This window comes from Naegleria gruberi, assembly GCF_000004985.1.
Source record: "Naegleria gruberi genomic scaffold NAEGRscaffold_35, whole genome shotgun sequence".
Lineage (NCBI taxonomy): Eukaryota > Heterolobosea > Eutetramitea > Acrasida > Naegleriidae > Naegleria > Naegleria gruberi.
Window position 1 is genome coordinate 297,444 of NW_003163292.1, and position 21,510 is coordinate 318,953.

A 21,510-nucleotide genomic window follows, 5' to 3' on the forward strand; every position below is an offset into this window, starting at 1 on the left:
AACGATCCACGTATATTCCAATGAGTGCCATGAATAAATTCACTGCCAATAATAAACCAATTGAAGAAAGTGATAAAACTAATTTTGAAATTGTATTTGCTTTGCATTGTAACGAGTCAACCATTGTAATGTCTGATGTTTTCAAATAAATATAAACTCCCCAGAGCGAAATTCCCAAAACTAAAATCATTGAAATCATCAAATCAATACTCATTAATCCAATCCCTTTCCATCCTTTAAATATTTTCATTTTTTATTCTAAAGTTCAGTGATGAAGTGCCTTGTATCCTTCGTTAGATCTTTCTTGTTCCAAATTCTTAATAAACGAACCGAAACAACATGTTGTACAACAACCACCACAAATCAAACAAACCAAAACAAGCATCATTACAAATTGAGTTATCAAAAATGGATGTAAATCATTGTAAAATTCCACAATAGTACTTTTACAGTCTGATTGATAATTTAGAACTGAAATGGAAATTAAAACTGAAAAGGAAGCAAATCCAGCAATGAAATTCCAACACCTCACAAATAAACTTGTTACTTTGACATTGGAATCATCACCTGATAAGACAGTATTTATCTAAGAGTGTTCCAAATATTGAACAAATGCATAAAACTGCAGAAACATAGCATAATGTATTGTAGGTCAATAAAAGTTGAGAAATTGTTCTGCCTTGACACTTGTCAGACAGATTAGTGGCATTCATTGAAAAATTTCCATGTATTACAAGTCCCCAAGTTCCCATTCCAATAAGAATTAAAAAAGATATGATGGAATCCAAGCTCAATATGCTAATTTCAAGTTAGCTTTCGTTGTATTTCTAGTTAAAAAACTAAACCTACCTAATTCCAAGTAATTTCAATTTTTGCATTTTTTCTTCTACTATTTTGTATTCTTATGAAAGGTATTGATGTTTTATTTTGTAAGTTTTCAATCGGTTTTAGTGTTGATTTACTATCAACCAAGTTAATTTTCACCAATTGGAATGAATTGTGTCATGAGAGGTGGATGTTCTGAAATAAGATTGTCAATATAGACAATTGTGGAATTGATTGGTTTGTATCGACAATGAGTATGATTTTTAGGTGACATGGCAATGTAATCAAATGTTGTGAAGGATTTAGAAGAATTATTTCTAATAATTTCATGACTAATAACTGGATGCATATATGTCTGATTGAAAAAGTTATTGGTCGATTTGAAATTAAGATCTCCAACAAGGAACATGGTTTCAAATTGTCTATTTGCAATTTTGCTTTCCTTCCATTCGGCCGTGAGTAAACGGCTGGCATAGAGAGCTTGCTTATTTTGTTCTTGGTGATTTCTGACAGAGAAACTGCTTGTGAAAAAGTAGAAATTGGTCATGTTAGAAGACATTAATACCTCAGGATCATTCACTCTCACATAGGCCTTTACCATTACAGCTTGTTCACTTTGATCAGAGGGAAGAAGGTAGAAGCCTCTTTCTCCCAGTGGATATGAGGAAAGAATTGAATTACCAAAGGAACCCTCTCTTAAACTTGGCCCATAATATTCATGCATATTAAGGTAGAAGCTCAAATATTCCAATAAATCGTTATTAGATGCTGAAATTCTATTCGTATCGCTGTCTTGTAATCCAATAACACTTGCTTTCAAATCTTTTAAGGTTTGTAAAACACGGTCAAAGTTATTTCTTCCATAAATATCATAACCATTGTGAACATTAAAGGTAACAATGATGAGCTTGTCTCCGTATTGGTTTGTTGGAGTTTTAAGGTACATTAGTCTATATCCTAAACTTGGAAGCACTGAAAATACGCTAATGATAATAATCACAGCCAATACACGCTTATTAATATGAGCAAATGGAGATTCTTTTTTTTCAGATTCATCCTCTCTTATCAACCATTTAACAAAACCCTTAAAAGTATATCTATTTTCCTTGCTGGTTGGCTTTTCAACGAGTGGATCTTCCTTTCTTCCAATAACAGGTCGTCTAATGAGATTTCCCAATCCTATTCCAAATGTAGAAATTATTACAGAGCTGAAAATTAAAAGGGTGTGTGCTCTCTTATTAATAATTGTTGAAATCCAAACAACACTTGGATCTATTATGCTTGAAGGGGAGGAAAACTCCAATAAAATAACTTGAAACATGTATGTTGCAAGAGCTATGAAAGCACAAATTGCAGTTGAAAGATTTGATGTAGGATAGGCATAACCAGTATTTTTTCGGATCAATACATAAACCCATGCAGTTGGTAGAACTATAGAAGCAATAATTGAGCTTGTTAGAATGACAATAGAAAATGAGGAATCATCTGTAGGTAAATAGGATAAAATAAAGCAAAATGTTAGCAATGATATAGCTCCAATTATAGATCTGAAAATAAGTGATACACTAGAAATCACTAGTCCAATATTTAGTGCAATCAAAATGCTCAAATTATATGGAAATCCTGGTAGACCACTCCACCGAACAAGAGTAGTTGAAGAACTGAAAAGCCAATGAGTTAAAAATAATAGACACCCAAAGGCCAATCCTCTAGTTATTGCTAAATAGTAAATTTTAAGGAAAGAGAAATCAAGGTGGTTGACTTCTTTCAATTGCTCATTTTCATCAATTTCATATCTTTCCTGTTCCATAGTGTCTTTTGAATCCTCTTCTTCTTGGTAAAGAATCCATCTTCTCCAAAAGAATACAATTATTTCCTCTGTTAAAGATACAATGGCGAATATAATGCAAAATATTAATGAAACTGTTGATATTTTCCAAGTTCTTTCACCAATGAAAAGAGGATTGAGTGAACAATAGCCAAATCTCAGATTTACAATCAACACCCAACCAATAATAAATGACCAAAGTCCTCTTTCACATTGTTTCTTATGTGCATCTCTCATACAAATCACTAAATGGCCAATTAGAAATACTAATGAAACTCCAAGACAAATTACTCTATTTTGTACTTGTGGTCCATCAAATAAAGGTAAATTAGTTATTAATCCAGCACAACTGCACAAATAAAAGAAAGGCCTTCTACATATATGCAATATGGTATCAAGTTTTTCTCCAATTGTTCGTTTTTTTTCTTGTAAATATTCGAAATTATATTCTACAAAGTTATTTTCTTCGAGAACAGGTGCTGTCTTATTTGTTAAAGGTAATAAAAGTGGTGTCGATGAGCTAGTTACAATCATGTGAGTTGTATCAGTGCTCACACTATGCATTCTCATTCTTCGTCCCCTTATAACAGTATCATCCTCTGCCTCCAAAACTCTCATTAATGATTCATTTCTTCCAAAAATATGTGAAGAAGGAGAAGGATGTTGATAATAATAATCCTGATAGGATCCAGTACCACCTACTGAAATAGGATTACTCGAAGGAATAGTCAGATATGAAGATGCTTTTTTGTGAGGTAATGAATTATTGATACTTGGAGGATCTTTTTGTTCATTTTGTTGAATAGAAGTGTTAGAAGGTTGTTCAGTTTTTGATCTTTCCAAATATGAAACGATCAGTGATTTTGCTTTTGAATAAATAGCTAATATTACAAGTATAATACATGGAATAAAGAATGCAAAAATAAGTGGAATAATTGGTGGAAGACTGGCAAACTCAACTTTGACATAACCTTGAAAAATCAGAGAATAAAACTCTATTAAAAAACTCCAAGTTAAGAATCCTTTCAGAATATCATGTCAATATTGAATCAAATATTGAACTAAAACATACCAAAATAAATATCAGAGCTAAAGCCAAACCAATATAAACAATTCATCAATATCCGATATTTTGTTTGCTCGCTTTCTTTCCTATTTGTGTAATAGGAAAAGTAATTATCATAAAATTCATCTTGATGATTATCACGTGTCTTGTTATTATTATTTAAATTGTCAAGAGATGCCGATGACAAATTGTGCCTAGAGGGTGATTTAGTTTTCAACATTTTAACACTATTTAAATAATAATAACATTTCAAATACAAGTTCGATGAACTGAAAAAAGCAGTTGATGTTTTGTTTCTATCCGATCTAACAATAAAAACAACACTGAACACTTATTGCAAAGCAAATTAGGTATTTTTTTTACTTTGTGGAACGTATCTAAAGATTTTATCGTTGTTGCTTCTTGTTTTGAGTTGTGGTTGTTGGCATCTTAATGGATGTAAACTTGCCAGCAGCAGGAGCAACAGAAGGGGAAGAATTGCTTGTAGAAGAACTAATTATGTCTCTATAAGTTGGTTGTTGAGGAGTTAAAGGCTGTGAAGTGGCAGTAGTGGTTGTGGAAGCACTGTTTGAGGAAGAACTGTTATCTCTTGAAATAATCTTAAATTGTGAATCAGTCACTGGTGAATCAAGCTTACCGGAAGGAACATCTGAATTGTGGAATGAAACTTTCAAATGTTTCTTTCCTATTTTATAGCTGTTCATCTTTGAGACAGCTTCCATGGCAGAGTCAATATTACAATATTTAACAAAGCCATATCCTTTGCTTAGGTTTGTCTTAGGATCTCTAATGACTTTGACTGATTCAATTTCACCAAATTTAGAGAAAAGTTCCATTAATTTTGAATCATCAACATCACCAGGAAGATGGAAAATAAACAAATTAGCGGTTTCGCCTGACTTTGAATTCTTATCTTCTGGAGAGCTACTTTCATTCTTTGAACGTTTGGTGTGGGTTTGTTCTTGATTTTCATTCATAGAAGATTCATCATACATTGGTACATGGTAGTATGGGTTATAGGGTGTATAAGGATTGAAATATGGATTATAGTATGGATTGAAATTATGCAAGAAAGGTCCTTGATTATTTTGATCATCGGATTCATTTGATTTTTCGTTTTCTAATTTATCTTTGGAGAATCTATCGGTAGGATGTGATGATACTGGAACACCCATGTGATGAGGTACAAAGTAGGTCATGTGATATGGAACATCGGAATGATATGTCATATCTTGGGATGTTTCATCTTGTTGATCATCACGTCTCATTGCCATTTGATTGAACATTGGATATGAATAAAGGGATGGATTCATACCATTTGGATTTGAGAAACCAGTATGATGAGAATGGACATATGGATTTGGAACATGTGTTGGAGGTCTGATGATTTGTCTTGTTTTTAACTTTCTCTTTTGTTTTTCATGTTCTGTTTCAGCGAATCTAACAACCAGAGGAAGAATATCCTTTGATGAATCATCATCTAATTTGGAACCATTCATTTTTTGAATAGCAGAGAGAGCATCTTTACGATTTTCAAATTTACAAAAACCGTAACACTTGCTCCTTTGTGTGTTGATATCGATCATAATCTTCACTTTTGAAATTGGACCAAATACTTCAAAAGCTTGTTTAAGTGTCTCTTCATCATAGTGAGGTGGAATATTTCTGATGAAAAGATTAGATTGTTGATCTTTTTCCTTATTCCCTGCACTATTGGAAAGCTTACAGAGCAATCTCTTATTTCCAATAGATTTTTCATTAAGTCCTTGAATAGCATCTTGAGCTTCATTTTCATTTGAAAATCTAACAAATCCAAATCCTAATGATGAATTTTCTCTTGTTTTATCAGTCATAACGTGGCAACTGACAATCTCTCCAAAAGGTGTGAATAACTCTCTTAAATCTTCATCAGAGAAATGAGGTGGAAGATATTTAACAAAAACGTTGCAAAGATCTGAATTTTCTGAATCTAGATATTCTTCCTCATCAATGCTTTCCTCTTCTTCCTCTGAGATCCTCTTTGGAATTTCTTGTTGAATTTTTTCCTTGGAAATAAGCCCAACAGGACGTGTTCCATTGGAAGTCACCAAGTTGTTTGTAGTAGCAGTAGTGGTAATCTTTGTTTGAGTCTCTTTTCTTTGACTACTACCAATTCCAACACCAAGATTGATCTTGATGGCATTATTGTTATGTGATTTGGCGTCTTTTTCTAATTGTAAGATTACTGGAGGTTTTTCTTTTTGAAGAAGTTCAATTGTGTTGGTTGTTTTGTTCTTCTTATCATTTTGTTCAGATCCTGTTGTTGATGACATGTTTTCAAAAGAAGACCACATTAATAAATAATAAATATATTATAGAAGAGTAATATAAAAATTTGATGATGATGATATAAAGACTTGTATAAACTGTTAAATATATAAAGCAAACAGATAAAGTAAAATCTGCTGCTATTCAATATATATTATTATAAAATTTAAACCTATTTCCTCTCCAAATTAACAATATATCTGATGCTAGATTATTGTTACTCTTGGTGTTGATGCAAAGGTGGTGGAGAGAATATTTTTTAGAGAAAGTTTTTTCCACCACCAACATCAAATTGAACAAGGAAGTTTGGACAGCAAAAAGCGAATGAATCTTTTTGGGCGTTTAGCATATCTTGAGTGCTATCTATTCAATCTGGGCAGTAATAATGGCTTTTGTATCAATGAGACAGAACCATTAATGCTCCTTATCATTGTTTCAACAGTTATAATTTGAAAAATCTTTAAGAATATCTGATTGTTTGTTGTGGGGAGTGGATGATGATGTGTATAGGAATTATATTATTAATTAATAAAACTTTTAAAACAAAAATGTCCGAATTGTACCATCCATCACCATCAGACCTCATGTTGGCACCATCAAGTTTGTTGGTGTTTGACTTTGATAGTACATTGGTTAGAGAGGAAAGTTTGGTCACCATGTTGGAGTATGCTTTGAGAGAAGAATACGGAAATGATGAAGAAAAAATTGAGAAAGCTATTGAACAAATCAAGGAAATTACAAACAAGGGAATTAAAGGAGAAATTACAATGGATACTTCTTATGCAAACAGAGTTGGTACAGTTAAACCAACAAGAAAACATTTGGAAAAATATTTACAAAGACCAATTGATCAAATTTTAACTCCAAAAATGGATATTGTGAGTAAGTGTAATTTGTGGAATTAATATTTATTGGAAAATTTAGTTCAAAATGTTAGAGAGCATTATCCTTCTGTTCAAATTCATGTTATTTCTCAAGGACCAAAAGTAATAGTTGAACATTATTCTAAATTATTATTTGGAATTCCAAGTGAAAATATTCATGCTGTAAATGTAAATTTCCCAGAGGATGGAGTAGATGTTTCAACTCATGAATATATTTCTCCTCAAGATGAAATGTTAGTGAAAGGAAAAAGTGGAATTTTACAAAAAGTTATTGATGGAATTAATTCACAATATACCACAACAGGAACAAAGGTTGAAAATATCATTGTCGTTGGAGATGGTGTATCAGATATGAATATGAAACACAAAGGACCTGCAACAGTTGCCATAGGTTTTGGTGCTCACTTACTTTTCCAAAAAACTAAGGAATTGGCAGATTATTATGTAACTGATTGTGATCAATTGAATCAATTATTAATTGAAAGACTTTTAAGAGATATGGTAAGCTATAACTTCTTCCCTGGTCCTGCAACAATTCCAACTGAAATCATGTTAAAAGTCAAAGATAATCTTGTTTGCTTTGATAGAGGTATTTCTGTTTTTGAATATTCACACCGTTCTCCAAAATTTTTAAATGTTTTAAGCAATGCAGAAAAGAAACTCAGAAAAATTGTAGATATACCAGACGATTATGCTGTTCTCTTCTTACAGTAAGTTTTCATTTTACATATTTTGAAATATTTTGAAAAAGAGGAGGAGCCTATACTCAATTCTCAGCAATACCAATGAATCTTTGTGAAAATACTGATAATTCTGCCATTTATTTGGTATCTGGTATTTGGTCAAAGAAGGCCTATCAAGAAGCAAAGGAATTTATGGGTGGAAATGTTCAACAATTGAGTTTAGAAGAAGCTGATACAATTACATCCAATGAATTCTATACTCGTTGCTCTTATGTTTATTATTGTGATAATGAAACAGTTCATGGTGTTGAGAAGCCGAATGACTTCCTTGACCAAGTCTCCAAAGATGGTAAAATATTAGTTTGTGATATGAGTTCAAACTTTTTATCTAGACCTGTCAATGTTAGAAAGTATGGTCTCATTTATGCATGTGCCCAAAAGAATTTTGGTATTGCTGGGCTCACAATTGTAATTATTAGAAAGGATTTAATTAAGGAAAGGGAAAATTATGTTCCTTCAATGCTCGACTATCAAGCATTATATGAAGAAAAATCACTTCTCAATACACCTGTCACTGCAGCAATTTATGTTGCTGACTTGGTATTTGATTGGATTATTGAGATTGGCGGATTATCTGCTCTGAATGAATTGGCTATTAAGAGATCAAATCTGCTCTATGACACTTTAGAAAAATCATCATTCTTTGAAGTTCCAATCAAGGAGGACATTCGTTCAAGAATGAATGTTGTTTTCAAGATTAAGAAGGAAAGTTTAGAAAAGACTTTTGTTAAGGAAGCTGAAAAGGTTGGATTGATTGGATTGCCAGGTCACAGAAGTGTTGGAGGATTCAGAGCTAGTCTTTATAATGGTATGTCAATGAAAGGAGTTGAGAGACTTTGCAAATTTATTCAAGCATTTGAAAACAAGTTCAATACTCAATAATAACACTCACTAATTAGTATAATTTATTATCATTGTGTTTACAAAATACAAAATCTTTAAAGAAACGATTTTTACTCTTAATGAGTTTTACCAGAATTTCTTACTCCGCATCCCCTTTTAGCACTATTTTATTCCTTTCCTCATTTTCATATTTAATTACATGACTCTTTTAATGAAGTTGTCAAACTACACTCGCATAATATTTTCAAATGCAATTCTTTGAATTCAAACAAAATGAACTTGTTATGTATGAATCTTTCTACATCTAACTTCTGTCTGACTCAAAAGTCAAGTGGGAGATCAATGTCTTAGATTCTAAATTTATTCATGGTGAATGGATAATGAATCTCTCAGAGAGTACGATGATGTTCGTTGCCTTTACTCGCTGTAAATCATCGTTGTACATTTTTCTGCAAGCTTAATGTGCAATAAAATCATTTATTAACTGATTTAATATGCAGCATGAATGTTGTTGAGGAGAGAGAGAAGAAGAGTGATGTTATCCATATTTCTCTTCATCAACAACAATAATGAATAATGGATAATGAATCATCTACGAGACAATCATCAATAATCCATCATCCAACTGATGTGATCAATAATAAGCCACACGCTCACACTCCTAACAACAACATCAAAATCTCTTTGGATAATTTTAATAATGGGTAGGATGATGTTCTTTTGTGATGGATGGTAAGCTAGTGGCTAGCTTGTTTCAACAACACAGTGATCGTTACCCAGTGCATTTAATTGATGCTCAACTTCCAATTAATCCACTATTATTATCAACAAAAAAAACAACGACAACCTTGAGTTCAGTCCAACACAACCAAGCCAACTCAATTGTACTATATATAGATATTAAATCTGCCACCTGCCTGTAAAATATATTGTATTCTAATACTAACAGTTTCTAATAACTAGTCCTCTCTAATTTCAAGCTTACAAGTGTCAACAATCAAAAATACTCAAAATGCTTACTAATGAAACATTCTTATTAGAATCCGCTCATCAAACAAGTAGTAAACTAATCAGTAAGGCACCTAAATGTACTATTGAATCCTTTCAATTATTACTTGGTGCAATTGACTATATCAATGACAATGGCGGACAAGAAACCTTCCCTAAATTATTAATTTATGATGACACAGCAGCAACAGCAAATCATCATACTACAACAACAACAATAACCGAAGAACTTTCTAATAGTAATTCAATTGAAGAAGATTATGTACCTCCTTCTCTGACAATTAGTGACGAATCTGAGGATAAATCTTCGGAGGATGAACAAGCATCAACTACACAAACTCAAACTATCACAACTCCAAAATCTAAATCAAATAATTCTAAACATTCGAATAGTAGTAATACAAATGGAAAGGCTAGAGGAGGTCATTACCGTAACGGTGTTGATGATTCTTCTTTAATATGTAGTTGTTGCAAAAGAGATTCATCATCAGTGAGTTTTCTCAAAAACTATAGTATTCATGCAGGTAATATTGACAATTACCGAAACACATTCCCAGACTATGATGTTGTACCTGGTATTTCATGCATGACATGTTATCATAAGAGTTGGAGATATAGCAAGGGTCTCTATGATCCAAACAAAGCAAGAGGAACAGTTAATAAGAGAGAGGGAATTCAAAAGAGTCCTTCTCCATCTTCTTCAACTCCATCCTCCTCAACTCGTAAGAAGAACGCATCTCAAAAGAGAAAATCCAATAGTAATGCAGTTGTTGAACAACAACAACTTGATAATGAAGTAAACTCCTCTGAAGATGTCAAGAGTAAACCAAGAAAGATTTCAAAGAGAAGACAAAATTCCTCTCCTTCATCCAATCAATCTAATGGTAATGATAATTCAAATCAAAATGATTTGGAATTTGAAAATCAAATGAATGAAAATCAATCATACACCACCTCTACATATGAAAATTCTCAGGGGTTACATCATTCTTTGAGATTGGTTTTGAAATTTGTTTGGATAGAGCAAGGTGATGATGGAGAAGTGTATTCTTGCCCAATGAGTTTAGATTTTGTTCCTACCACTCTAACTTCAATCAAATCTCTGGTTATTGGAAAATTAAAGACTAAATTGTCTGGTTATGAATGTGACTCAATTGTGTGGTGTCACGATAATCAGAAAACTCTCCTAACTGATACTGAATTACAGCAAAAAGCTTTGAGAAATGATGATATTCTCATTGTGAATGTAAAATAAATGCATTGAATAGTTCAAATTTTGTGTCTTTATCTAAACAACAAACATAGGAAAAGCTGTGGTAATCGATGCAAAAATGTCCTTAAAGCTGCAAATAATTTATTGAACAAGTTTAAAACGGAGAGTTTCACCTTTTAGGGGATCATTCGAAACATGCTGGAATAAAGATTATTAAGGCTGGTCCAAAATGTGGTATACTATCTGGGAGTATTTCATTCATAATCTCCACATTCAAATTATTATATTTTCAATTTCACAATAGTTTATTCGAATCTATTGTATTCGTTTAGTGGTGTGGAAATGTGAAAGAACCTCTACTAGTTTTGATATCATTTTTTCTAGCCTTTTTTTGAACAATGATTTGTATTGCAAAATAAAGCCTTCTGGAAGTGGCGCCAAACTTTGATTTAAAAAACTCAACACTGCAACACCAACCTGAAACAAACTCAAAAAAAAATACTCAACTCTTTCACTAAAATGGTAAGTTTTCTCTTGTATTATGTGAGTCACTAATCAAGCCTTAAAAATTAGTCTGCTGTTGCACAACAATCAAAGACGCAATCCATCACACATGAAGAGTCTTTGACTCTAATGAGAAATTTGATGAGAACTGCAATATCTTCTGTTTGCTATTTGAGAAATTTATTTCCTGAGGATTGTTTTCAAGACAAGTCTCTGAGTGGAATCCAAATCAAGTCTCTTCAGCCTTCAAATGAGGAGGCAAGAACACTTATCGATTGGTTAGAGAAGGGTGTGTTTGAAGCCTTGAAGAAGAAATATCTGAGAACTATAATCTTTGGAGTCTGTTCTGATCCAAGTAGAGAAATTGATTCAATGCTTGAGAGCTATGAATGTAAGTATTACACAAACTGGTTTGTTCAATTATCTGCTCTATCAGTCAAAGTAACCTATCCGGATAAGGAAGAAGGCCAGTTGAACATCTCAAGAGCAGCTGATTCGAACAAGACTAATAAGAAGATTGGAATTAAAGGAACTCAAACCAAACAAGAAATTACTCAATCAATGGTTATGATGCTTAGAACCCTCATCACTCTTGCTCAGACACTTCAACCAATTCCAGAAACTAGATATATTACCATGAAACTACTCTACTATGAAGATGTTACTCCTAGAGATTATGAGCCATCTTTCTTTAGAGCTTTGAGAGAGGATGAATCCAGAAAATTCAATCAAGATTTTGTCAAACTGAAGATTGGGCAAGTTCAAACTCAATATCACTCGTTGAATATTCGTGTAAGAACCGCATCTGAATCATTTGAAGATGAAGATGGTAAATCAGTCACCTCAGAGATGTTATCCTCCTGCCCTATAGACAAGAATAATTCACATCCAACCTCCTCTCAATGGGCTGTCAATGTACCAGAGAATAAGCTCGAAACAAAGAAGGAATATGATAGCGATTCGACTCAGCTTTCCCAACAGGATGACAACACTAAGCAATCAAGCAGTTGTGAAGAGAAATTATTCCTTGCAGATTTGGAAAAGATTGGTTGGTTCAATTTCCAACTCAAATCTGTCAGTAAACTATTATCCAACAAGTATCCATCTGTCACGGGCGAAATAGCTAAAGAATTGGTAATTGCCAAGAGAACCAAACTGGTCAAAGATATGGAAGATCATGAGAAGACCTATTACAAAGCACTTGCATATGTTTTAGAAGAGGATCATATTACAGCAAGTTCTCTATCCAGTGAATTAGATATCAGTTCCTACTCAGCAACCAAGTTAATCTCCCAAATGGAAAAGGAGGGTCTCCTTAAAGCTGCCTCAACAAAGAGAAAAGGGAAGAAGGTAATGCACAACAATAAGAGACTTGAAGAAGCAAAAGAGTTCATTGAATTTGAACAGTATTTGAAGCAACCTAAGACTGAATCCACCTCCTCTCCATCCAAATCACCAGAAGCTAAAAAGAAGCAAGAATTTGATTATTCGGACTCTGATTCAGAAATTTCAAATCATGAAGAGAGTGATATCAAACCAACTCCCAAAAAGGCTGTTCATTCCTCACCAACCGTCACTAGTCCACCAAAGCAACCTGAATCAGTTGATAAAAGAGGTGTAAAGAGAAAGACTATTTCTCAATTTGAAGTCAGTCACAGTCAAGATGAAATAACTGCCAATGATAGAGAGAATGAAGAAAATCCATCATCTTCTAAGGTGGATTTGGATTCAATCAACTACAGTTACTCAATTTTGTGAAGAGAGAAATTGGCTGAAACACTGTCCCGCCAGCTTACAACGGCTCAAAATTATTTTTGTGGTGTTGAAAAAAATATTAGAACGATCTATTAGGTTGTGATAAACTAACAGCAGCGAGTGCCATCAAGTCTATCATCAAAACTTGTATCAACAGTTGTTTCAAGACATTTGTAAAATAGAATTAACCTTTCAACAACAATTGTAGTAGTTGGATAATTTAAATCTACATTTCGATACAACACGAACATCAAATGAATAGAAACGACAAATTAATACCTGGTTACCCAGTAAAATCGGCAACAATCACTATTGATAATAAGAATGTTTTAATCAGTGATCTCTCCGAAACTCCTGGAGGTACAATTTATGGCACAACTCCTGGTGGTACAAGACGTATTTACACTAGAAACGCTTTGTTGTTATATCGTAATTCACCAATGGCTAAAAGTCCACCGATTAATTTACCAACCATTCCAGGTATTACCACTGATGAGGATCAATCTTCTTTGTACACCAAGAAGAAGAAGGAAGTTGAACAAAAAGAAGAAAGTGATGAAGAAATTTTGAGTGATGATGAAGATCAATTCCAAATGGATTAATTTAATTGAATCTTATTCTAACACCTAACACATACATATTTACTTTTTGAATTGGTTTTCATCATCTTCCGTAATATATTAGGAGTTTTTCAACAGGCCTACAATTCCATTTCCCAACCCTAAACTTTTAGTCAGACTTTTTTGATAGTACTAAAATACTATTCAAATGATTTTACTCTCTACCCAATAGTTAACTCCCTGACTACGAAATTGTAAATAAAGAACCCTTTTTGATGATGAAAATTATTAAATGTTAACTATTCTTCTAGAGTTTGATAAAATCAAAAGTATCTTTCTCATCAAAATCTAAAGATATTATCCAAATAATGAATATATTTTGAAGAGACACAATGAACAGTTATCATCATCCAACACAAAAATTCTGCACATGGTGATGATGGCCCAGAAGATATTGTACGTTCAATAATAGAGGTTGCAAGTAGTGTTGGGAACAAGCAGATAATTGCAACAACGGAGTGGATGTGAAGTTGAAATAACAAAAAATGAGTGAAAAAGCTAGGTTGAGAACGGATGCTGTGAATAACAGCTATTCCAACTCTGCTGATGATCAACCAATTCAACAAGAATTATCACCTGAAGAGATTTCAAAGAAGCGTCAACAACTTTTTACTAAAATTCTCTATATAATTCTCGGACTTGCTATTGCTGCTATTTTATTGACTGTTGTTATTGTACTTGTTCTCACTTATGAGGAAAAACAAGTTAAAAGATCATTGGTTTTTAATGATATTTTCAATGGAACCTTTGCCACTCAAGGTTTATCTGCAACATGGTCAGCAAATCCATCAAAGGAAGGAATCTTTTATTATTGGAAGAATAGAAAGACACAAGCAAGAGAAAATGTTGTTAGAAATGTTTTTGAAAATATGATTAGTGTTACTTCATTGAAAGAACGTGCTGATCAATCAGGTTGTGATATCATCAAGTATGATACTGCCACAAATTCCGAAAAGGCATTTATTTCTTTTGAAACACTTTCCAAAGCAAACATTCCTTGTAATACTAACTTTTTAATTCAAGGTGAAGAACGTTTTGTTTCATTTGAATTGGATATTGAACATGTTTGGCGTCATTCTAGTTTAAGTAGATTTGTTGTTTTGGATACTGTTACATCCACTATTACTGACCTTTCTCCAAATGCTCCAAAGCAATCTATTATGAAATGGTGTTCTTCAAGTGGTAACTCTGCTGTTGGTTCTGATGCTGTTGCTGCTTTCATTCAAGATAACAATATTTATGTTAACATTTTTGATTCAACAACTGGTAAATCAAAGTCTTTCAGACAAATTACTAGTGATGGATCATTTGAATTGATTTTTAATGGTATTGCTGATTGGGTTTATGAAGAAGAAGTTATTGCTGGTGTTGATACTTTTTTCTTCTCTCCAGATTGTTCCAAGATTTCCTATCTTAGATTGAATGATTCTCAAGTTCCGCTTATTCAACTTCCTCTCTATGATATGACTCACTCAAATCCTGAATATCTCAAGATTAGAATTCCAACTCCAGGTGATCATAATCCTATTCCATCTATTCACGTTTATGATATTAATACTGACAAGACTGTCAAGGTTGATATTGGACAAGATGAAAATCCAACCAAGATTGAAGATGAATATTATGTTTATGATTTATTGTGGGCTTCTAATTCTCAAGTTGCTGTTGTTCGTGTTAACAGATACCAAAATCAAAAGGATATTTTACTTGGTGATTTGAGTAAGGTTGTCGACGGTATTGTTCCATCATCTATCATTCATACTGTTACAACTGACAGATGGATTCAATATGCTCAAGGATCATCATTCTTCATTTTGGATTCAACTATGTTTGTTGATATTATTCCATATCATGACCATTATCATGTTGCTCTCTTCGATTACAGCAAGGGTACCAATAATACCTTTGTTAGATATTTGACAAGTGGTGATTTTGATGTTACTACAGTTTACAGAAAATTCTCTTCAAACATTAAGAAGATTTATTATCAAAGTACTGGTGATTCTAATGGTATTAACAGAAAGATTTATGCTGTTGATTTGGAAGCTACTCAAACTATTGAATTGACAAAGAATTCAACTGCTGAAAATGTTCACTTTGATGCCTCAATCAGTGCTGGTGGTAATTATGTTATCCTTACTTATAATGGTCCTGACTTCCCAACTAGTACTTTACATTCTGTTCAAGGATTGATTTCTGGAGGTGATAGTGGTGTAACTTTGAGTGAAAATAGTCAACTTCAAAAGAAGTTAGAAAATGAAGTTTTCATGCCAAAGTCTAAGGTTACTCAAGTTCAAAACGATAACGGTGACAAGTTGAATGTTCTCTTTGTTTATCCACCTCATTGGAATCCTCAAAATGAAGTCAAATACCCAGCTGTTATTTATTCATACAATGGTCCTGGTTCACAACTTGTTAACAATGATTGGCACTCAATGCACAATGGATTCTCCCTTTATTTGGCTTCTTTGGGATTCATTGTTGTTACTGTTGATGGTAGAGGTACTGGTTACAGAGGTGTTAACTTTATGACTCAAACCTATAAGAATTTGGGTTATTATGAAGTTTTGGATCAAATTTCTGTTGCTAAATATTTGACTGGATTGTCCTATGTTGACTCATCAAAGATTGCTATTTGGGGTTGGTCTTATGGTGGTTATTTATCATCCAAGACTATTTCATTCTATGAAAATGCTACAAACTCTGAATCTTCCCCATTCAAACTTGCTCTCTCAGTTGCTCCAGTTACCGATTGGAAGTATTATGATACTGCTTACACTGAAAGATATATGCTTTGGCCAGAAGTTAATCCAACTGGTTACAAGAGAAGCAGCGTTTTGAATCAAGTTAAGAATCCAAAATGTCCAATCTTGCCAACTGCTCTCAGTAATGGAGATGTTCAACAATCATCCAAGAAGTTCGTTCTTGCCTTTGGTTCTAGAGACGATAACGTTCACCCAATTAATAGTTTCAATTTAATGTCCATCTTGCAAGATAGTCTTGTACAATTTGATTTAATGGTTTATACCAATAAGGATCACTCAATTGACAATAGAAGACATATCTACAAATTCCTTTCTCAACATTTAGTTGATATTTTGGACGTTAGTGCTTAAATAAATAATAAAAGTTTATACAAATACATCTTTAACAGAATATTCACCAGACATTGCTAGAGCCATCAATTCAAGTAGAGAATCAACACCACTGCTAGATTTTACTCTATTCGATCTTACACTTAATGTTACAAGTGAGGAATTATTTTTTACAACATCCATTAGTGACCTAACTCCTTCTTCTCCAATTCGATTTCCAGTCAAATCTAAATGTTCCACACTTCTATTGACATTTGAACTACTGCTATCCTTATTATAAAATACTTTTATCAATTCATTTAATCCTTCTGCTCCCATATCATTCATTGATAAATTTAAATATTGTATTGTTGTATTTTGTGCTAGTATTTCTGCTAAAATATTGCAACTTGCAGCATTTCCTAATCTATTTCCTGTTAAATCCAAATACATTATTTGACACACATTGGCTGGATTAATATTTAATTTAGGATTTAAAATAAAACTCTTCTCATATAAATAATGAATATCATCAAAATCAATTAATTGAAAATTTAATTTAATAAAAGTAGGATTTTTCTCCAATTCCGATTCAAATAATTTTAAAATTCCTTCCGATCGTTTTTGTTTTGATTTTTCATCAAGTGGTTGTTGTTTAGTATTACTTGGGCTTCTCTGCCGTCCATCTATGATAAGTCTTGTGGGTGTGCTTGATTCCTCCTGTACAGACATTTTTTTTAATATTCTTTTAAATGTTTAATAATAGATTTAATGATGTAAGAACGAACACACAACAATTAAGAAAATTAATAATTTACAAAAAAATGTCTTCAAAAGAATTGAAAAAGTTATTGAAAGGTCTTCCGAAATTAAAAACACCATCCAAAAAATTACCCTTCGCATCATCAAGTAATAATAAATTTAATTTATCGGAATCTTCTAAAACAAAAGCTACTGTCGGTCATATCAGAGTTTCAGACAAATTAAAGGATTGTATCTTTGATTCAATCAAAATACGGAATTTAACAAGGGATATATTGAAATTTACACCACATAAAGATTATGGGGTGACAGTATTATTTTGTGGAAATAAGTATATTACATCTTTGAATGAAAAGGATAGAAAGAAGAAAGGCCCAACAGATATTCTCTCATATCCTGTTTATTCTCCAGATTTGGATCATAATTTTGCATTGATGGAGAAGGATGCTGCTTTTAATGATGATTTGGCAAAATTACTAGCTGATGAACATAAAATCTTAATGGAAGAGGAAAAGTTTTTAGGAGATATGGTCATTTCTCAACCTTACATTGTTGATTATTGTAAGGAAAATAATATTTCATTGGATCATCATATGGCTCTTTTATTGACTCATGGAATTTTACACTTGATGGGCTATGATCATGAAACTGATTCAGATTATGCAATTATGAAAGAAAAGGAAGACGAAATATTGAGTGGTTTAGAAAAGAAGTATGGCAAAGAAGAATGGAGTAAACTTAAAGTAACAAAAAGCTAATAAAGTGGAGAATATTTCTATACCCAATATCAAATAATTGGAATTGCAAATAATTGTCTACTTAGTAATTCTTACACAAAAGAGAAGAATTTACCTGATAATCAGATTTTGTACACACCAGGAGTTGTTTATCGACATATTTACTTTCGGATCGCCTGTCGCTCATGAATTATCATCATTAACTGTACCAGATTTATTTCTATGCAGAAAATATTTTACTTGTGCTCAATATTTTTAATGTTATGGTTTTGATAAATATTCCTTCAATTTGTTAATTAACAAATTAATTTCTTGCAAAAAGAAGAGTCAGACAAGACCGAAACTATACATTTGAAATGTTGTGAAATTTCATGGTAGGATCAAATATTCATTACGTCATCATCCAGAGAATTTTCTTAATATTAAGAAAAATATCAATCTATCATTGGATTCATACCTTCATCGGAACCAAAGCTTGACAAAATCATGAAGCAAGTTGGTTAAAAATTATTTGATGATTAAAATTTTGTCATCATAATTGTTGAATTTTAAAAAAATCAAACAAACGTTTGAAGAAATTGATACTAACGAAACAATACCACTTCATCTCAATGAAATGTATAATTTAGAGGAATCATCAATAAGTGCAATTTATTCATCGGATGAAGATGTGTTCGGAAGTGTGGAAAAATTAACAACATTATCAAGCAGTGTGAATAATAATCAAGTAACAACTGCCACTTCAACAACAACATCAGAGTTTAAACCAATTCTTTCCAATGAACTCTTTAGTGAAAATATGCAATCATCATCCAGTGGTCTGGGTAGAAGATTATCCAGAAATTCCTATGCATGTGTAATGTGTAATTGTACATTCCATAAGAAATCACAATTGAGAGCACACGTTTTAGATGCCCATCGTGAAGCATCAGATGATTCTTCCTCTAATAACTCGGATGAAACTGATGAGGAACAAATAATTCCAAAACCAAAGGATGTTGTTGTCACAGTTTATAAATGTCCTCATCAATCATGTGGAAAAGAATTTTATTCTGAAGGAAAATTGGATAAACATTTAAAAAAACATGAAGACAAACGACATTTATGTGGATTTCCTTCTTGTGGAAAACAATTTTCATTTAGACATGAACTGCTAGATCACATTAAGGATATGCATTCACCAAAACAGAGTGTTTGCACAATTTGTAATAAGGAATTTAAAGACCTACAATCATTACAAGTACATTTAAGAACGATACACAAGAATGAAAATAGAGTATTTAGATGTCATTATGATGGATGTAATAAGTTTTATACCAATAAGAGAAACTTGGATGATCACATCAAAACAACACATTTGAAAACTAAACAATTCAAATGTGATATTTGTCAGCGAATTCTCAAACACAAAGCAAGTTTAAGAAGACATTATAAGAATATTCACAATCAAGTTTATGTTGATCCAGTGTCGACACCAATACCTTCAGATAATGAATTCAGTGAACTTTCACTCTTTACAGATGTAAGCAGTTCAAAGAATGAAGATGCCTTCTTTAATACAGAACCAGAATTCAAAAGTCCTGACAATATTGACTCTAAATCCACCTCCAAAAAACGATCCAAACCAAAGTCTTCAGACACTGCCAGCACTAGTAGTGAATCTTCTAAGAAAAAGATTAAAGTTGGCAATGTCTTTCTTGATAGAATTTTGGGTGATGACATTAATAAACAACAATAAGGTTCCTTGTTAATTTGTTCAAATTATCTAACATTCTAACATTATGTTCCAAAGTTTGCTGGAGGAGTTAATTCTTCCCTTGTCGTATTAAATATTTTCAGGAATGTAATCTCTTGAAACATCCTCTACCTCCTATTTTTGATAAGTGAGGAAAGAAGGATGTTTTGAGCTGGTAACTGCGTGCGCATTTTCTAGTAAGTTGTTACGCCAACAAAATATTTTAAATAACAATAAGCTCTTCTAATCACTAACAAAGAACAAATACAAAAAAAAATGTCATCCACTACTACAACTACTATTGCTAAAAAACTCTTCACTCCATTGAAACTTGGAGGATCAAAAATTACTCTCTCTCATCGTGTTGCTATGGCTCCATTGACTCGTTCAAGAGCTTTTGCTGGTGATTGTGAAGTGCCAGAACTTGGCCAATTGTATTACAGTCAGAGATCAACTGAAGGAGGTTTGATTGTTAGTGAAGCAACACAAATCAGTAGAGAAGGACAAGGTTATCCAACAACACCTGGAATTTACTCTGATGCTCAAGTTGAATCATGGAAGAAGGTTTTGGAAAAAGTTCATCAAAAAGGAGGAGCTATGTTTTGTCAATTGTGGCACGTTGGTAGATTGCGTTGGGAAGGAGCTGTTTCTGCATCTGAAACACCACTTCTTGAAACTAAAATGACTGATTTGGCCAATTTGCAATCTGGAATTAATAATGTTCTTCCAAAACCACCTCGTGCCTTAACTCTTGAAGAAATTAAAAGAGTTGTTGCTGATTTCGGTAAAGGAGCCAAGAATGCAAAGGCAGCCGGATTTGATGGTGTTGAACTTCATGGTGCTAATGGTTATTTGATTGACCAATTTTTAAGAGATGGTATTAATAAGAGAACTGATGGATATGGTGGTTCAATTAAAAACAGATTGAGATTCCTCCAAGAAGTTTTGGAAGAAACTGCTAAACACTTCGATTCAGGAAGAATTGGTGTGAGACTTTCACCTTATTCCACACTTTATGAAATGAGTGATTCCACTGGAAAGGAACTTTGGGAAGAAGCTGCCAAGCTTTTGAATTCATACGATTTGGCTTACTTGCACGTCATGGAACCAAAGGGTGCTGGTGAAGCATTCGTTGCAGCAGAATTGAGACCTCACTTTAAGAATCCAATTATGGTTAATACTGGTTTTGATGCTGAAACTGGTGAAGCAATTGTTCAAAAAGGTCATGCTGATTTGGTTTCATTTGGAAGACCTTTCATTGCTAATCCTGATTTAGTTTATCGTATGAAAAATAATTTACCATTGAATCAAGTTGATTATCAAACCTTGTATTATTCCCCTAATGTTAGTGGAGGTTATACTGATTATCCAACTTATGAACAAACTCAAAAATAAATTGAATAAAACAATCACTCAATTTTAGATATTTCCTTAATATTATTGAATGAAAACAAAAAAAGGAAAGATTAAAAAGGTGTAGGAAGACAGGGAATCGAACCCTGATCTTAGGAACCACAATCCCATGTTCTACCACTGAACTATCTCCCTTCATGTCATACCTTAAAATATGTCAAATGGAAGTTATACTCAATTTGATTGTCAAGAT

At 32.8% G+C, this 21,510-nt stretch overlaps 10 protein-coding genes and 1 non-coding gene across 11 annotated transcripts; 8 read left to right on the forward strand and 3 right to left on the reverse strand.

Moving 5' to 3' along the window:
• Positions 1-973: 973 nt before the first annotated feature.
• On the reverse strand, positions 974-3,271 carry NAEGRDRAFT_69647 (uncharacterized protein; the record flags this gene model as incomplete). Its single annotated transcript, XM_002675251.1, has 1 exon — positions 974-3,271. One exon carries the CDS (start codon positions 3,269-3,271, stop codon positions 974-976), a length of 2,298 nt encoding a protein of 765 aa, XP_002675297.1.
• Positions 3,272-4,055: 784 nt separating this feature from the next.
• On the reverse strand, positions 4,056-6,031 carry FM143 (uncharacterized protein; the record flags this gene model as incomplete). Its single annotated transcript, XM_002675252.1, has 1 exon — positions 4,056-6,031. The coding sequence occupies one exon, from the start codon at positions 6,029-6,031 to the stop codon at positions 4,106-4,108; it is 1,926 nt and encodes a 641-aa protein (XP_002675298.1). The 3' UTR covers positions 4,056-4,105.
• A 543-nt stretch (positions 6,032-6,574) lies between these two features.
• Positions 6,575-8,555, forward strand: NAEGRDRAFT_80405 (phosphoserine aminotransferase; the record flags this gene model as incomplete). The annotated part of the gene is made up of 3 exons (XM_002675167.1): positions 6,575-6,908; positions 6,951-7,620; positions 7,662-8,555. 3 exons carry the CDS (start codon positions 6,575-6,577, stop codon positions 8,533-8,535), a joined length of 1,878 nt encoding a protein of 625 aa, XP_002675213.1. The 3' UTR covers positions 8,536-8,555.
• A 953-nt stretch (positions 8,556-9,508) lies between these two features.
• On the forward strand, positions 9,509-10,759 carry NAEGRDRAFT_69650 (uncharacterized protein; the record flags this gene model as incomplete). The annotated part of the gene is made up of 1 exon (XM_002675168.1): positions 9,509-10,759. One exon carries the CDS (start codon positions 9,509-9,511, stop codon positions 10,757-10,759), a length of 1,251 nt encoding a protein of 416 aa, XP_002675214.1.
• Positions 10,760-11,350: 591 nt separating this feature from the next.
• On the forward strand, positions 11,351-12,979 carry NAEGRDRAFT_69651 (meiotic specific asynaptic protein; the record flags this gene model as incomplete). The annotated part of the gene is made up of 1 exon (XM_002675169.1): positions 11,351-12,979. One exon carries the CDS (start codon positions 11,351-11,353, stop codon positions 12,977-12,979), a length of 1,629 nt encoding a protein of 542 aa, XP_002675215.1.
• Positions 12,980-13,047: 68 nt separating this feature from the next.
• On the forward strand, positions 13,048-13,817 carry NAEGRDRAFT_80406 (uncharacterized protein). The gene has a single exon (XM_002675170.1). The coding sequence runs from the start codon at positions 13,231-13,233 to the stop codon at positions 13,576-13,578; it is 348 nt and encodes a 115-aa protein (XP_002675216.1). The 5' UTR covers positions 13,048-13,230; the 3' UTR covers positions 13,579-13,817.
• A 264-nt stretch (positions 13,818-14,081) lies between these two features.
• NAEGRDRAFT_58567 (dipeptidyl aminopeptidase) lies at positions 14,082-16,737 on the forward strand (the record flags this gene model as incomplete). The annotated part of the gene is made up of 1 exon (XM_002675171.1): positions 14,082-16,737. The coding sequence occupies one exon, from the start codon at positions 14,082-14,084 to the stop codon at positions 16,710-16,712; it is 2,631 nt and encodes an 876-aa protein (XP_002675217.1). The 3' UTR covers positions 16,713-16,737.
• Positions 16,738-17,494: 757 nt separating this feature from the next.
• NAEGRDRAFT_69654 (uncharacterized protein) lies at positions 17,495-18,190 on the forward strand (the record flags this gene model as incomplete). Its single annotated transcript, XM_002675172.1, has 1 exon — positions 17,495-18,190. The coding sequence occupies one exon, from the start codon at positions 17,495-17,497 to the stop codon at positions 18,188-18,190; it is 696 nt and encodes a 231-aa protein (XP_002675218.1).
• Positions 18,191-18,743: 553 nt separating this feature from the next.
• On the forward strand, positions 18,744-19,918 carry NAEGRDRAFT_80408 (zinc finger protein). The gene has a single exon (XM_002675173.1). It carries the CDS (start codon positions 18,786-18,788, stop codon positions 19,905-19,907), a length of 1,122 nt encoding a protein of 373 aa, XP_002675219.1. The 5' UTR covers positions 18,744-18,785; the 3' UTR covers positions 19,908-19,918.
• A 262-nt stretch (positions 19,919-20,180) lies between these two features.
• On the forward strand, positions 20,181-21,299 carry NAEGRDRAFT_50458 (uncharacterized protein; the record flags this gene model as incomplete). Its single annotated transcript, XM_002675174.1, has 1 exon — positions 20,181-21,299. One exon carries the CDS (start codon positions 20,181-20,183, stop codon positions 21,297-21,299), a length of 1,119 nt encoding a protein of 372 aa, XP_002675220.1.
• Positions 21,300-21,381: 82 nt separating this feature from the next.
• On the reverse strand, positions 21,382-21,452 carry NAEGRDRAFT_t417. Its single transcript has one exon. It is a non-coding gene; the product is annotated as a tRNA-His (tRNA).
• Positions 21,453-21,510: the final 58 nt, after the last annotated feature.

Excerpts from the sequence above, each read along its gene's own strand:
- NAEGRDRAFT_80406 (XM_002675170.1), top strand. The coding sequence starts at position 13,231 with ATGAATAGAAACGACAAATTAATACCTGGTTACCCAGTAAAATCGGCA.
- NAEGRDRAFT_80408 (XM_002675173.1), top strand. The coding sequence starts at position 18,786 with ATGTATAATTTAGAGGAATCATCAATAAGTGCAATTTATTCATCGGAT.